Genomic DNA, 14,352 nt, shown 5'->3' with positions numbered 1-14,352 from the left:
CCATCCTCTTTCTTCAGCTATTGCCTCATCTCACTACTCCCATTTGCCTCAAAACATCTATAACACCATGGCTTCCTTAAACTGCCCTCTCACCTCTCATCCAACTCACTTTTTGACCAGCTACAATCTGGCTTTCTACCCCACCACTCCCAACCAAAGTCACTAATGGTGTGCTAATGAACAGAACTTCACAACTTTACTCTGTGGTCCTTCTTCTGGATCTTCCCTCTGCCTTCGACATAGTTGACTGCTCGCTCCTATAACAAACACTTTCATCTCAGAAACGTGGCCCTCTCCTCATACCACACCAACTGAATATTCAGGGTCTCCCACCCACAAACCACCTTCTCTCCTCACCCTCTAACTGGCAATCTCTCTCCTGACTCTGTACTGGGACCCCTACTCTTCTCCCTCCATATCGGTCTTTGGTCTGGGTCAGCTCATGGAGTCCCATGGCTTTCAGTGGCACTTCTATGCTGATGACTGGGGTAGATCGAATCGGGTTCGGATTGCTGTATCCGAACCCGATTCCTTTAAAAACTTTGTTAATAACATGTGCTCCATCGTACTGTAAAATAGTCTTTCCGAAGTTTCTTCAAATTTCGCTGCACTTGCTTCATCTCGCTTCTATCACGTGTCAATTTATTTATTGCCATGAATTACTGTATCAAAATACTTTGCGCCTCATTAAAGAAGCCGAGGTCAGCTTAGTATTTTGATACAGTAATTTATGCCAATAAACGAATTGACATGATAGAAGCGAGACGAAGTACCGTAAGTCTTGCAATATTTGCAGACACTTCGGAAAGTCTTGTCAAATTTTTCTGTATGGCCTAGATACTACTTCACTACTATCCAGAATTCCTGAATATCCATCAAAGACTCAACTTCCCCTCCCACTTCCTAAAACATGGCAAACGCTGAATTCATTTTCAGCCCATTTCACTCAACCTTCCCCACCAGAACTTTCAGTTATAGTTAATGGCTCTATGCTTTCTCCAGTTTCCTAGGTCCACTGCCTAGGGATAACAACTGGCTCTGCTCTGTCCTCAAACCACACATCCAAGCTCTTACCACCTCCAACTCAAAAACATTTACTGAATCTGCCCTTTCCTCAACTTTGCGTGAACAAAAATGCTTGTGCATGCCCTCATCTACGGTCTAGCCTACTCCTCTTCTGTGGTCTCTCATCTAATACTCGTGAGCCCCTCCAATCTATCCTCTGCTGATGGTTAATCTGGCTCTCCCTTGTTTCCCATTCACTTGTCCCCTCTTCTATTCCTTTCATTGGCTCTCCATTGCCCAATTAATTCAGTTTAAACTAAGGACATAGAAGCCATGGACGACTAGTCCCCTCCATACATCTTTGACCTAATTTTCCAATACCTCCCCTGTTTGATCTTCAAAAGACCTTCTTTGCTCTGCTCGTCACACAATCAGCTCCAAGATTTCTCCATGGATCTGGACCTGCTACACCAACCGACTAGATAACCTGAAAACTCACCTCTTCTGAAAAGCCAACAACTTGCAATAACCCTGCTGCCACTATTCAACCATATCAGCAGCTTCTACCTTTGCCTACTGTCTCTTTTCCCCTTCAAGTGTAGACTGTAAGCCATTGTGGACAAGGCCCTCTCTCCTTACACATAATGTGTGGACAGGTAATTTGCTCACTATTTAGGATCAATATATTTTGACAAGATGATATTAAAGTGAACCTGACACCATGAAAATGAAATGCAATCTACAAGCAGTATGGTACAGAGCCAAGCAGGTTGAAAAAGGGAAAATATTTCATATACCTTGCATTTTATGCATTCTGGGCTTAAGAGTCCACTGGGCAGCGTGTACATACAGAGCTAGCTCTCAGTCACCGAGTATTACCGCCCACTGGACTCCCATGCATAGAAAGAACAGAGATTTACATGAATAAATACAAAAAGTTTCACTGAATATTTTCTCATAGGACCGTATATCAATCTGCTCTGCTCCTTTTTCCTCTATAACACGTTGGCACTGCATTTTCATGGGTACAAGTTCCCTTTAACCACTTCAGCCCCCCTAGCTTAAACACCCTTAATGACCAGACCACTTTTTACACTTCTGCACTACACTACTTTCACCGTTTATTGCTCGGTCATGCAACTTACCACCCAAATGAATTTTACCTCCTTTTCTTCTCACTAATAGAGCTTTCATTTGGTGGTATTTCATTGCTATTGACATTTTTACTTTTTTTGTTATTAAATCGAAATTTAACGAAATTTTAGCAAAAAAATGACATTTTTCATTTTCAGTTGTAAATTTTTTTTTTTTAAAAACGACATCTATATATAAATTTTTCTCTAAATTTTTGTACCATAGTTTGTAAACGCTATAACTTTTACCCAAACCATTTTTTTTTACCCAAACATTTTTTATTTTTTTTATCAAAGACATGTAATCTTTGATAAAAAAAAAATGTTTGGGTAAAAAAAAAATGGTTTGGGTAAAAGTTATAGCGTTTACAAACTATGGTACAAAAATGTGAATTTCCGCTTTTTGAAGCAGCTCTGATTTTCTGAGCACCTGTCATGTTTCCTGAGGTTCTACAATGCCCAGACAGTAGAACAACCCCACAAATGACCCCATTTTGGAAAGTAGACACCCTAAGGTATACGCTGATGGGCATAGTGAGTTCATAGAACTTTTTATTTTTTGTCACAAGTTAGCGGAAAATTATGATTTTTTTTTTTCCTTACAAAGTCTCATATTCCACTAACTTGTGACAAAAAATAAAAACTTCCATGAACTCACTATGCCCATCACGAAATGGCTTGGGGTGTCTTCTTTCCAAAATGGGGTCACTTGTGGGGTAGTTATACTGCCCTGGCATTTTAGGGGCCCTAATGTGTGGGAAGTAGTTTGATATCAAAATGTGTAAAAAATGCCCTGTGAAATCCTAAAGGTGCTCTTTGGAATGTAGGCCCCTTTGCCCACCTAGGCTGCAAAAAAGTGTCACACATCTGGTATCGCCGTACTCAGGAGAAGTTGGGGAATGTGTTTTGGGGTGTCATTTTACATATACCCATGCTGGGTGACATAAATATCTCGGTCAAATGCCAACTTTGTATAAAAAAATGGGAAAAGTTGTCTTTTGCCGAGATATTACTCTCACCCAGCATGGGTATATGTAAAAAGACACCCCAAAACACATTCCCCAACTTCTCCTGAGTACGGCGATACCAGATGTGTGACACTTTTTTGCAGCCTAGGTGGGCAAATGGGCCCACATTCCAAAGAGCACCTTTCGGATTTCACAGGGCATTTTTTACACATTTTGATTTCAAACTACTTCTCACACATTAGGGCCCCTAGAATGCCAGGGCAGTATAACTACCCCACAAATGACCCCATTTTGGAAAGAAGACACCCCAAGGTATTTCGTGATGGGCATAGTGAGTTCATGGAAGTTTTTATTTTTTGTCACAAGTTAGTGGAATATGAGGGCAGTATAAATACCCCACATGTGACCCCATTTTGGAAAGAAGACACCCCAAGGTATTCAATGAGGGGCATGGTAAGTTCATAGAAATTTGTTTTTTTTGGCACAAGTTAGCGGAAATTGATTTTTTTTTGTTTTTTCTCACAAAGTCTCCCTTTCCACTAACTTGGGACAAAAAGTTCAATCTTTCATGGACTCAATATGCCCCTCAGCTAATACCTTGGGGTGTCTACTTTCCGAAATGGGGTCACATGTGGGGTATTTATACTGCCCTGGCATTTTAGGGGCCCTAAAGCGTGAGAAGAAGTCTGGAATATAAATGTCTAAAAAATTTTACGCATTTGGATTCCGTGAGGGGAATGGTGAGTTCATGTGAGATTTTATTTTTTGTCACAAGTTAGTGGAATATGAGACTTTGTAAGAAAAAACAAAAACAAAAACAAAAAATCAATTTCCGCTAACTTGTGCCCAAAAAATGTCTGAATGGAGCCTTACAGGGGGGTGATCAATGACAGGGGGGTGAAAAGGGAGTCTATATGGGGTGATCACCCCCCCGTCATTGATCACCCCCCCTGTAAGGCTCCATTCAGACGTCCGTATGTGTTTTGCAGATCCGCTGTGTCCGTGTTTTGCGGATCCACGGATCCGCAAAACACATACGGACGTCTGAATGGAGCCTTACAGGGGGGTGATCAATGACAGGGGGGTGATCAGATAGTCTATATGGGGTGATCACCCCCCTGTCATTGATCACCCCCCTGTAAGGCTCCATTCAGACGTCCGTATGTGTTTTGCGGATCCGATCCATGGATCAGTGGATCCGCAAAACACATACGGACCTCTGAATGGAGCCAGCCTTACAAGAGGGTGATCAATGACAGGGGGGTGATCAGGGAGACTATATGGGGTGATCACCCCCCTGTAAGGCTCCATTCAGACGTCCGTATGTGTTTTACGGATCCACGGATCGGATCCGCAAAACACATACGGACGTCTGAATGGAGACTTACAGGGGGGGGTGATCAATGACATGGGGGTGATCAATGACATGGGGGTGATCAGGAAGTCTATATGAGGGTGATCACCCCCTGTCATTGATCACCCCCCTGTAAGGCTCCATTCAGACGTCCGTATGTGTTTTGCGGATCCGATCCATGGATCCGTAAAACACATACGGACGTCTGAATGGAGCCTTACAGGGGGGTGATCAATGACAGGGGGGTGATCAGGAAGTCTATATGGGGTGATCAGGGGTTAATAAGTGACGGGGGGGGGGGTGTAGTGTGGTGCTTGGTGCTACTTATTACAGAGCTGCCTGTGTCCTCTGGTGGTCGATCCAAGCAAAAGGGACCACCAGAGGACCAGGTAGCAGGTATATTAGACGCTATTATCAAAACAGCGTCTAATATACCTGTTAGGGGTTAAAAAAATCGCATCTACAGCCTGCCAGCGAACGATCGCCACTGGCAGGCTGTAGATCCACTCGCTTACCTGCAGTTCCTGTGAACGCGCGCGCCTGTGTGCGCGCGTTCACAGGAAATCTCGCGTCTCGCGAGATGACGCATGGATGCGTCCAGGAGGAATGAATCGACCGCCTCCAGGACGCATCCGTGCGTTAGGCGGTCTGGAGGCGGTTAAAGGGGTTGTCCCACAAAAAATATTCTACAGTTTTCAAACCAGCACCTGGATCTAAATACTTTTGTAATTGCATGTAATTAAAAATGTTGTATAGCTGCTGAGTTATTCAGTAAAATATATCTGTATAGTGCCACTTAATTTCTTATTTCTTTGTCCTGCTCACTGAGAAGGCCGCACATGCTCAGTTTAATCTTTCAACTGCCTCCAGAGCTGTGATAGGGAGAGCACAGACACGCCCCCTGAGCTGCAGTGGAAAAAGACACTTCAGATGTCAGCTTGATATAAATCTAGCAAATTAATGGGGAGATGTCTGGTCCCATGTGAGGTACAGAGATGGTTCCAGCTTTATTAGAAAGGTATCATCATGGACTATATGATATGAAACACAGAGAGGAAATGCACCAAACAGAAATGCTACTGACTATACTGGGAAGTCATACATGCAGGTATTAAAAGCTGAGACTTTCGCCAATATGTTCCAGTCAGGAAGATATCGGAGCCCATCAATGCACCACGTCACGGTCACTCAGCATGGCAAAGGGTCCTAGCCGCTACTCTAACTATGGTGTGAACATGGTCTGGGGGTGATATAATTCAGCACACAGCCAAGCCTCCACACAAAGGCCCAGCATGAATACTGTGGTAGTACAATGTGAATGAGGCCAGGCCGTGAGCCACACCTATGCCAGACCATGTGATGGAAGTTACCAGGTGCAACAGAGTGTCCAAACACACTCAAATCTAACAAGACAAAAACACAGAAATGAAGTGGCAATTCTGGAGGAGCTGCTCAGCCCCTGACACTGTGGCGTGTCTTTTATTGGGGGAGCAGCCCCACCGCATGTGGACCGCAATAATCGACTAACCCCAGCAAAATATGCATACAATGGAGGACGTCGACGCGGTCCACATGCACCACAAGAGCAAACTACACAGAATGTAGCAAATAAACATATGAAACACAGAGAGGAAATGCACCAAACAGAAATGCTACTGACAAGTCTCAGCTTTTAATACCTGCATGTATGACTTCCCAGTATAGTCAGTAGCATTTCTGTTTGGTGCATTTCCTCTCTGTGTTTCATATGTTTATTTGCTACATTCTGTGTAGTTTGCTCTTGTGGTGCATGTGGACCGCGTCGACGTCCTCCATTGTATGCATATTTTGCTGGGGTTAGTCGATTATTGCGGTCCACATGCGGTGGGGCTGCTCCCCCAATAAAAGACACGCCACAGTGTCAGGGGCTGAGCAGCTCCTCCAGAATTGCCACTTCATTTCTGTGTTTTTGTCTTGTTAGATTTGAGTGTGTTTGGACACTCTGTTGCACCTGGTAACTTCCATCACATGGTCTGGCATAGGTGTGGCTCACGGCCTGGCCTCATTCACATTGTACTACCACAGTATTCATGCTGGGCCTTTGTGTGGAGGCTTGGCTGTGTGCTGAATTATATCACCCCCAGACCATGTTCACACCATAGTTAGAGTAGCGGCTAGGACCCTTTGCCATGCTGAGTGACCGTGACGTGGTGCATTGATGGGCTCCGATATCTTCCTGACTGGAACATATTGGCGAAAGTCTCAGCTTTTAATACCTGCATGTATGACTTCCCAGTATAGTCAGTAGCATTTCTGTTTGGTGCATTTCCTCTCTGTGTTTCATATGTTTATTTGCTACATTCTGTGTAGTTTGCTCTTGTGGTGCATGTGGACCGCGTCGACGTCCTCCATTGTATGCATATTTTGCTGGGGTTAGTCGATTATTGCGGTCCACATGCGGTGGGGCTGCTCCCCCAATAAAAGACACGCCACAGTGTCAGGGGCTGAGCAGCTCCTCCAGAATTGCCACTTCATTTCTGTGTTTATGGACTATATGATGTCTGATTTTTATTTTTTACATTATTCATGGGATAACCCCCTAAAAGGGAACCTATCATCAACTTTATGCTAATCTCACTGAGGGCAGCATAAAATAGTGACAGAAATGCTGATGTCAGCGGTGTGTCACTCATGAGCTAAAAGTAAGTGGTTGCTGAGAACCAGCATCATAATCATTGCAGCCCAGGCCTGGAAAAGAGTCAAATCTACCTGAGAAGAGTCCTGGTTATTCATAATCTCCTGCTCTCTCGCCCCTCTGCTGATGATTGGCAGTTCTCTCCTAGAGAGAAAGGGAGAAAACTAGGTAGAAGACTGTCAGTCATCAGCAGGAAGAGCAGGAATTCATTTATAGCCATGACTCTTCTCAGGTGGCCGTGACTCTTTTCCAGGCCCAGTCTGCAAGGATTGTGATGTTGGTTCTCAGCAACCAATTACTTTCAACTTTTAAATGACAGACCGCTGAAATAAACTCTCCTGTCTCTACTTTATGCTGCCGTTAGTATGGGCAGTATAAAGCTGATGACAGGTTCCCTTTAAGTTACTTTAGTGAATGTTTATCCATGCATCATCCAAATTCAAAAAATATAGACAATACCTGAAGCTTGTCCTTAAGTCCCAGCATCGTATGTATGTATCATAGCCACATGACAACAAAATGGTTGGGGTTTCATAGCAGACATCCAAAACTCCAGCACCTCTTTTAAATTCTGTCCCAAGGCAGTTCATCAGCTGGCCACTAAAATGAGACATGGTAGAGATGTTACTGCTATATAGCTATACGTATGTATCTACAGAGGTAATAAACGGGATAAGGATCTGTAATCATGACAAGAAGATATCCTCTATGTCTAGAGGAAAGATGGTTTCATCATCATAGACAGGATTCTTTGGTGCAGGAGCAGTGAATCTATGGAGCTGACAGCCACATGATGTTGTGATGGTTGATTCATTGTACAAGTTCAATAGGGGCCTGGTTGATTTTTTTTTTATGCAAAATTATTGCAGGTTATGGTTACTAGATTTCTGGAGATGAGACGTTTATCCAGGGATTTATTTTGATTAGATATCTGGAGTCGGGAAGAAATATTTGCCATCTAATATGGGAGAATTGCCATCTGCCTCATAGAGGTTTTTACAGTAAGTATATACAGTAGGTTGGACTTGATGGACCTGTGTCTTTTCAACCTTACCAACTATGCCAGGGCTGGCCAACCTGCGGCTCTCCAGCTGTTGTAAAACTACAACTCCCACCAAGCCCTGCTGTAGGCTGATAGCTGTAGGCAGACTGGGCATGCTGGGAGTTGTAGTTTTGCAACAGCTGGAGAGCCGCAAGTTGGCCATCCCTGAACTATGCAATTATATATATATATATATATATATATATATATACACATACATACATACATACACACACATACAGTCAGGTCCATAAATATTGGGACATCGACACAATTCTAACATTATTGCCTCTATACTCCACCACAATGGATTTGAAATGAAACAAACAAGATGTGCTTTACCTGCAGACTGTCAGCTTTAATTTGAGGGTATTTACATCCGAATCAGGTGAACAGTGTAGGAATTACAACAGTTTGCATATGTGCCTCCACTTGTTAAGGGACCAAAAGTAATGGGACAGATTAATAATCATAACTCAAACTTTCACTTTTTAATACTTGGTTGCAAATCCTTTGCAGTCAATTACAGCCTGAAGTCTGGAACGCATAGACATCACCAGACGCTGGGTTTCATCCCTGGTGATGCTCTGCCAGGCCTCTACTGCAACTGTCTTCAGTTCCTGCTTGTTCTTGGGGCATTTTCCCTTCAGTTTTGTCTTCAGCAAGTGAAATGCATGCTTAAATCGGATTCAGGTCCGGTGATTGACTTGGCCATTGCATAACATTCCACTTCTTTCCCTTAAAAAAACTATTTGGCTGCTTTTGCAGTATTCTTTGGGTCATTGTCCATCTGCACTGTGAAGCGCCGCCCAATGAGTTCTGAAGCATTTGGCTGAATATGAGAAGATAATATTGCCTGAAACTCTTCAGAATTCATCCTGCTGCTTTTGTCAGCAGTTACATCATCAATCAATACAAGAGAACCAGTTCCATTGGCAGCCATACATGCCCACGCCATGACACTACCACCACCATGCTTCACTGATGAGGTGGTATGCTTAGGATCATAAGCAGTTCCTTTCCTTCTCCATACTCTTCTCTTCCCATCACTCTGGTACAAGTTGATCTTGGTCTCATCTGTCCATAGGATGTTGTTCCAGAACTGTGAAGGCGTTTTTAGATGTCGTTTTGCAAACTCTAATCTGGCCTTCCTGTTTTTGAGGCTCACCAATAGTTTACATCTTGTGGTGAACCCTCTGTATTCACTCTAGTGAAGTCTTCTCTTGATTGTTGACTTTGACACACATACACCTACCTCCTGGAGAGTGTTCTTGATCTGGCCAACTGTTGTAAAGGGTGTTTTCTTCACCAGGGAAATAATTCTTCGGTCATCCACCACAGTTGTTTTCCGTGGTCTTCCGGGTCTTTTGGTGTTGCTGAGCTCACCGGTGCGTTCCTTCTTTTTAAGAATGCTCCAAACAGTTGTTTTGGCTACGCCTAATGTTTTTGCTATCTCTCTGATGGGTTTGTTTAGTTTTTTCAGCCTAATGATGGCTTGCTTCACTGATAGTGACAGCTCTTTGGATCTCATCTTGAGAGTTGACAGCAACAGATTCCAAATACAAATAGCACACTTGAAATGAACTCTGGACCTTTTATCTGCTCATTGTAATTGGGATAATAAGGGAATAACACACCTGGCCATGGAACAGCTTAGAAGCCAATTGTCCCATTACTTTTGGTCCTGTGTGAGAGGCAGATATGCAAACTGTTGTAATTCCTACACCGTTCACCTGATTTGGATGTAAATACCCACAAATTAAAGCTGACAGTCTGCAGTTAAAGCACATCTTGTTTGTTTCATTTCAATTTCATTGTGGTGGCATATAAAGCCCAAAATGTTACAATTGTGTCGATGTGCCAATATTTATGGACCTGACTGTATATAATGGCCCTTGGACTGGTGCCGCTTTTCTTATTGTGATGACATTATAGTTCCTGTGGAGATGGAAAGCTTTAAGTGGGCTTATTAAGTCCAAAGAAGAAGGTATCCACCTGAGCTGAGGCTTTACCATCTCTATAGCATATATGGCCTTGCCATCAAATACACGCATATGGCATGTCTTTTGGGTCACTATAAATATATAGATATATTTTCTGAGACCTTACATAATGCCTAGTGTACATTATGGTCCATGGTCAATGTTGGAATAGAAGAATTGGCTTTACTACTTTGAAAATCCAAATTGAGTAGAAAATATAGCAGGAAAATGTTCATCACCAGCTAATCTAATCTCACCATGGATCATAAATCAATAACACAAGAGAATACATTTTCCTTTCTCAGATACTCTTAAGGTCAGTAATATTTATTAAACCAGATGCCTATATGTCTCATCTTTGGAACATATGCTTCTCATACTGAAATGCGGTCTCAATCCTCTACGCTGGTCCCTGAAGCAGGTGTCTGAGGCAGCTTTCCAACTTTATGTTCTTAGGCAGCAACATCGCATATTAAAATGTGTATTTGCTCCAATACACTCTAGGACCTGCTGATGCTTGGACTCCCCAAGTAGAATTCAACCATTGTTTATATCACATTAATACATGAACAATTTTGGAAAAAAAATATAAAAATCATATTTTTAAGTACATAAAACATCACATTTTATAACATGAAATCATTACCCGCAGTGATGTCAGCAACATGAATTTAACACTAATTCACCACATTTTTATTGTCACCAGCTCTGGTGGTCCAGTGTAGTAAAGGGATTGTCTGGCAGATCGATTTTTTTTTTTAAAGGCCCAGAATGGCATAAAATTGAATGTAGAAATATGTTCACCTTATCAATCCCCCATCCTAACACTTAATGGTTCCCTAACAGTGTGTGCTTCCTGATCTCTCTCGACCCAAATTAAATGATCGTTGAGCTAATCACTGGTGATTGGCTGAGTGATCATTTCCTGTGTTCCAAAAGGGACCAGGAAGTAAAGAACAGAGGCGGACCGGGAAGCATCAGAACGGGAGTGGGAGGGATCAATAATGGAGTCTGATTCATTCTATTATTTTACACCATTATGAGCCTTTTTTAATATAATTAGCTGGGCAAACCCTTTACTATTGTAATCCCTCATGCTCTGTGGTCCCCTTCCTTCATCGTCTAGGAAAAAAAGAGGAAGTAATATTTTATTTCCTTGTGGTCTATGGTAGAAAAAGGGATTAATACCTGGTGGTTTAGAAGTGTCTTGTCTCTTATATGAAGATGACCTCAATGTGTACTTTGCATTTATTTTCCTATTCCACCCTTTAACAAACAGATCAATGCTGAGCAGGGACAGAAAGTACTGTGCAACTGTGAAAATAACTGTGGCTCTCTCTAGCTTTTGCATAACTACAACTCCCATCCTGGAAGCTGAAGTTTTTTTTTAATAGTTTAAGAACCAAGGGTTGGAGACCTCTGCCTTATAGAATTGATGACCCATCTCAAGTACAAAAGCACCCACTAATTTAAAGAGGACCTGTCACCACAAAATGCATTGCACTTTGCAGGCATCATGTTATAGAGCAGGAGGAGCTCAGCAGATCGATATATACGGAAAAGATTCAGCAAAACTTGTAATTTATACATTTAAACCGCTATTTCTGAACTTAAGATCGCCCATGTGCACAACTATCAGTGACTGACACATACAGACAATGCTATCAGTCACTGATAACACAGCCCCATGTACAATTAAAGTCAGAAACAGCAGAGATATAAATGCACAAATTACAAGTTTTACTGAAGAGGAAGGCAGCTGTGCTGATGATGCTGTTCTTTTGTGGCCTCCAACAGCATTACTTGGCTAGTATTGTATAATAGGAGGGGGCACTGTGTAGCTAGCACCAATATGAGGGCACTGTGGAGTTGGCATGGCTTTGAAAGAGAGTATGCATTCTATATTAAGTAATATAAAAAACAATTAAGCCAAAACCTTTTTATACTGTACATTTGTGTCAGAAGCTATCTTTGGAGTCGGTGTTTTGAAGACAATGGACTCCATAATAGTACCCAATGGACCCAACTTTGATTCAGCGGGGGTCCATTGGGTACTGTTGTGTCATGCAACAGATTTGGCGCTGCATTATGATTATGTATATGGATATTATGGATTATGTATATTATATCCTCTGATCCCATTTGAGACTGTTGCTTCCTCCATTGCTTTTGGAGCTGCTTCCTCCATTGCAGTTTATTAGAGCTGTGAAATGCTCCTGTGCTCACCCAACAGGGGAGGACCCCCACATGTCACATATTCATGGCATATCCTGTTGGTATGCCATAAATGTCTCACATGAGAATACCCCTTTGACTTGTAGTTTTGCTCCAAGGAGTAGTCCAATCTGAGGCCTGCAAAAGTTGTACACCCTTGCCCTATGTAGATGCCATTGTCTATGGTGCATTCGTCTCATGACTGGTTGACTTTAATAACCAAATAAACAAAAGTGGTATACATGGACTTCACAAAAGGACTGCATTCAACATACTATATGCATAAAATAAAGTCACCTTCCACTATTATAAAAGGACTCAAGAGCATGAAAATAAGTAGGCAATTCAATAAAAGTAGTCGCCTGCTTCTTTTTAATCCACACTTGTGAAGGGCATTATTTAGGAGTGAGCTACCATTCATTACAATATGCTGGAATGTATCAGATGGGTAATCTCATCTGTCCATTATTAGCACTACATAGTAACAACAGAAAACTAATCATGACCGGGTAATCCCTGGGAACGGCGTCTAAATGACCTTCTTAGTGGAAAATGAAGCCAAATATCATAATCTTCTACTTTGCTCAATAATTTAACTGCTCCTCTTGTACAAAGCACAATGGAACGAAAGCACCTGCTCTTTAAGTAAGTTACAAATGATATACATTAAGTCAAAAGAATGGAATCTGACATGGGATTCATGTGTTGGACTCCATTATTTTGTCACTCTCTGCTCCTTGATCCAGTGTCACAGATCTGAGGCACCATCTGTAATCTGGGCTAAAACCTTGTTGGGGGATAAAGACCACACAAAAGGAGAAATAGAGTCCTAGGAGATGTTAAAATAAGTAAACACCTTTGTGTCAGCGAAATAGCTGATAAAGCAGATTAGCGTCTGGTGCGCTGGAGTTCCCAGATCAGAAGGCCAAGTCCTGTACGATCTTTGTAGCCAGCACGCTTCTGTGATCACAGCCCTGGCTGCATGCTGGGGCCGGCCCGTTTCCCCCAGTGGCTCTCCAAAGAGCAGATTATGTAGAATAACAATTTCATTGTCGATGTGTAATTCCCTCCGTGACCATGACTGTGGGCAACAACATCGACCCCTGATGCCTCGTCCCTATCAACCATTTACACAGGCTTGACAGCCCTAGCAACAGCCTCCCATGAGATCATCATGGGCAAGCTTTAACATCAAGTGCATGAACTAATCTTCCAAACCTGAACACAGGGGTTCTAGTTATTGGACTTTTAGACTTTCTCAGGGCATTGGATGTGTAGATGTCAGCAAGACGGTTAGATTCGAAATCCATTTGTAGTTTCTAAAACCATTCAAAAAAGCTCACTTGAGTCTATATAATATATAATAATCTAAGATTAATGTGTTTGGTTTTAGTTTTAGACGTATCTAAATAATATTTTTTCCATCATAATTATCTACTTTGCTATTTCAAAAGTTGCGCTATTGTTATGTGGCAAATGCATGTACAGTCAGGGCCATAAATATTGGGACATCGACACAATTGTAACATTTTTGGCTCTATACACCACCACAATGAATTTGAAAAGAAACTAACAAGATGTGCTTTAACTGCAGACGGTCAGCTTTAATTTGAGGGTATACATCAGGTGAACAGTGCAGGAATTACAACAGTTTGCATATGTGCCTCACACTTGTTAAGGGACCAAAAGTAATGGGACAATTGGCTTCTCAGCTGTTCCATGGCCAGGTGTGTGTTATTCCCTCATTATCCCAATTACAATGAGCAGATAAAAGGTCCAGAGTTAATTTCAAGTGTGCTATTTGCATTTGGAATCTGTTGCTGTCAACTCTCAAGATGAGATCCAAAGAGCTGTCACTGTCAGTGAAGCAAGCCATCATTAGGCTGAAAAAACACAACAAACCCATCAGAGAGATAGCAAAAACATTAGGCGCGGCCAAAACAACTGTTTGGAACATTCTTAAAAAGAAGGAACACACCG

At 42.2% G+C, this 14,352-nt stretch overlaps 1 protein-coding gene across 2 annotated transcripts in view; it reads right to left on the bottom strand.

Moving 5' to 3' along the window:
• Positions 1-14,352, bottom strand: part of FBXW4 (F-box and WD repeat domain containing 4) — a 192,736-nt gene that overhangs the window by 14,548 nt on the left and 163,836 nt on the right. For both annotated transcript variants that reach the window (XM_040435583.1, XM_040435582.1), the window contains one exon: positions 7,594-7,734. In XM_040435583.1, coding sequence (XP_040291517.1) covers positions 7,594-7,734 — 141 coding nt within the window. The remainder of the gene's footprint in view (positions 1-7,593; positions 7,735-14,352) is intronic.

This window comes from Bufo bufo, chromosome 6 (genome assembly GCF_905171765.1).
Source record: "Bufo bufo chromosome 6, aBufBuf1.1, whole genome shotgun sequence".
NCBI lineage: Eukaryota > Metazoa > Chordata > Amphibia > Anura > Bufonidae > Bufo > Bufo bufo.
Note: the sequence above shows the minus strand (reverse complement) of the source record. Positions and strands in the feature narration are given on the sequence as shown.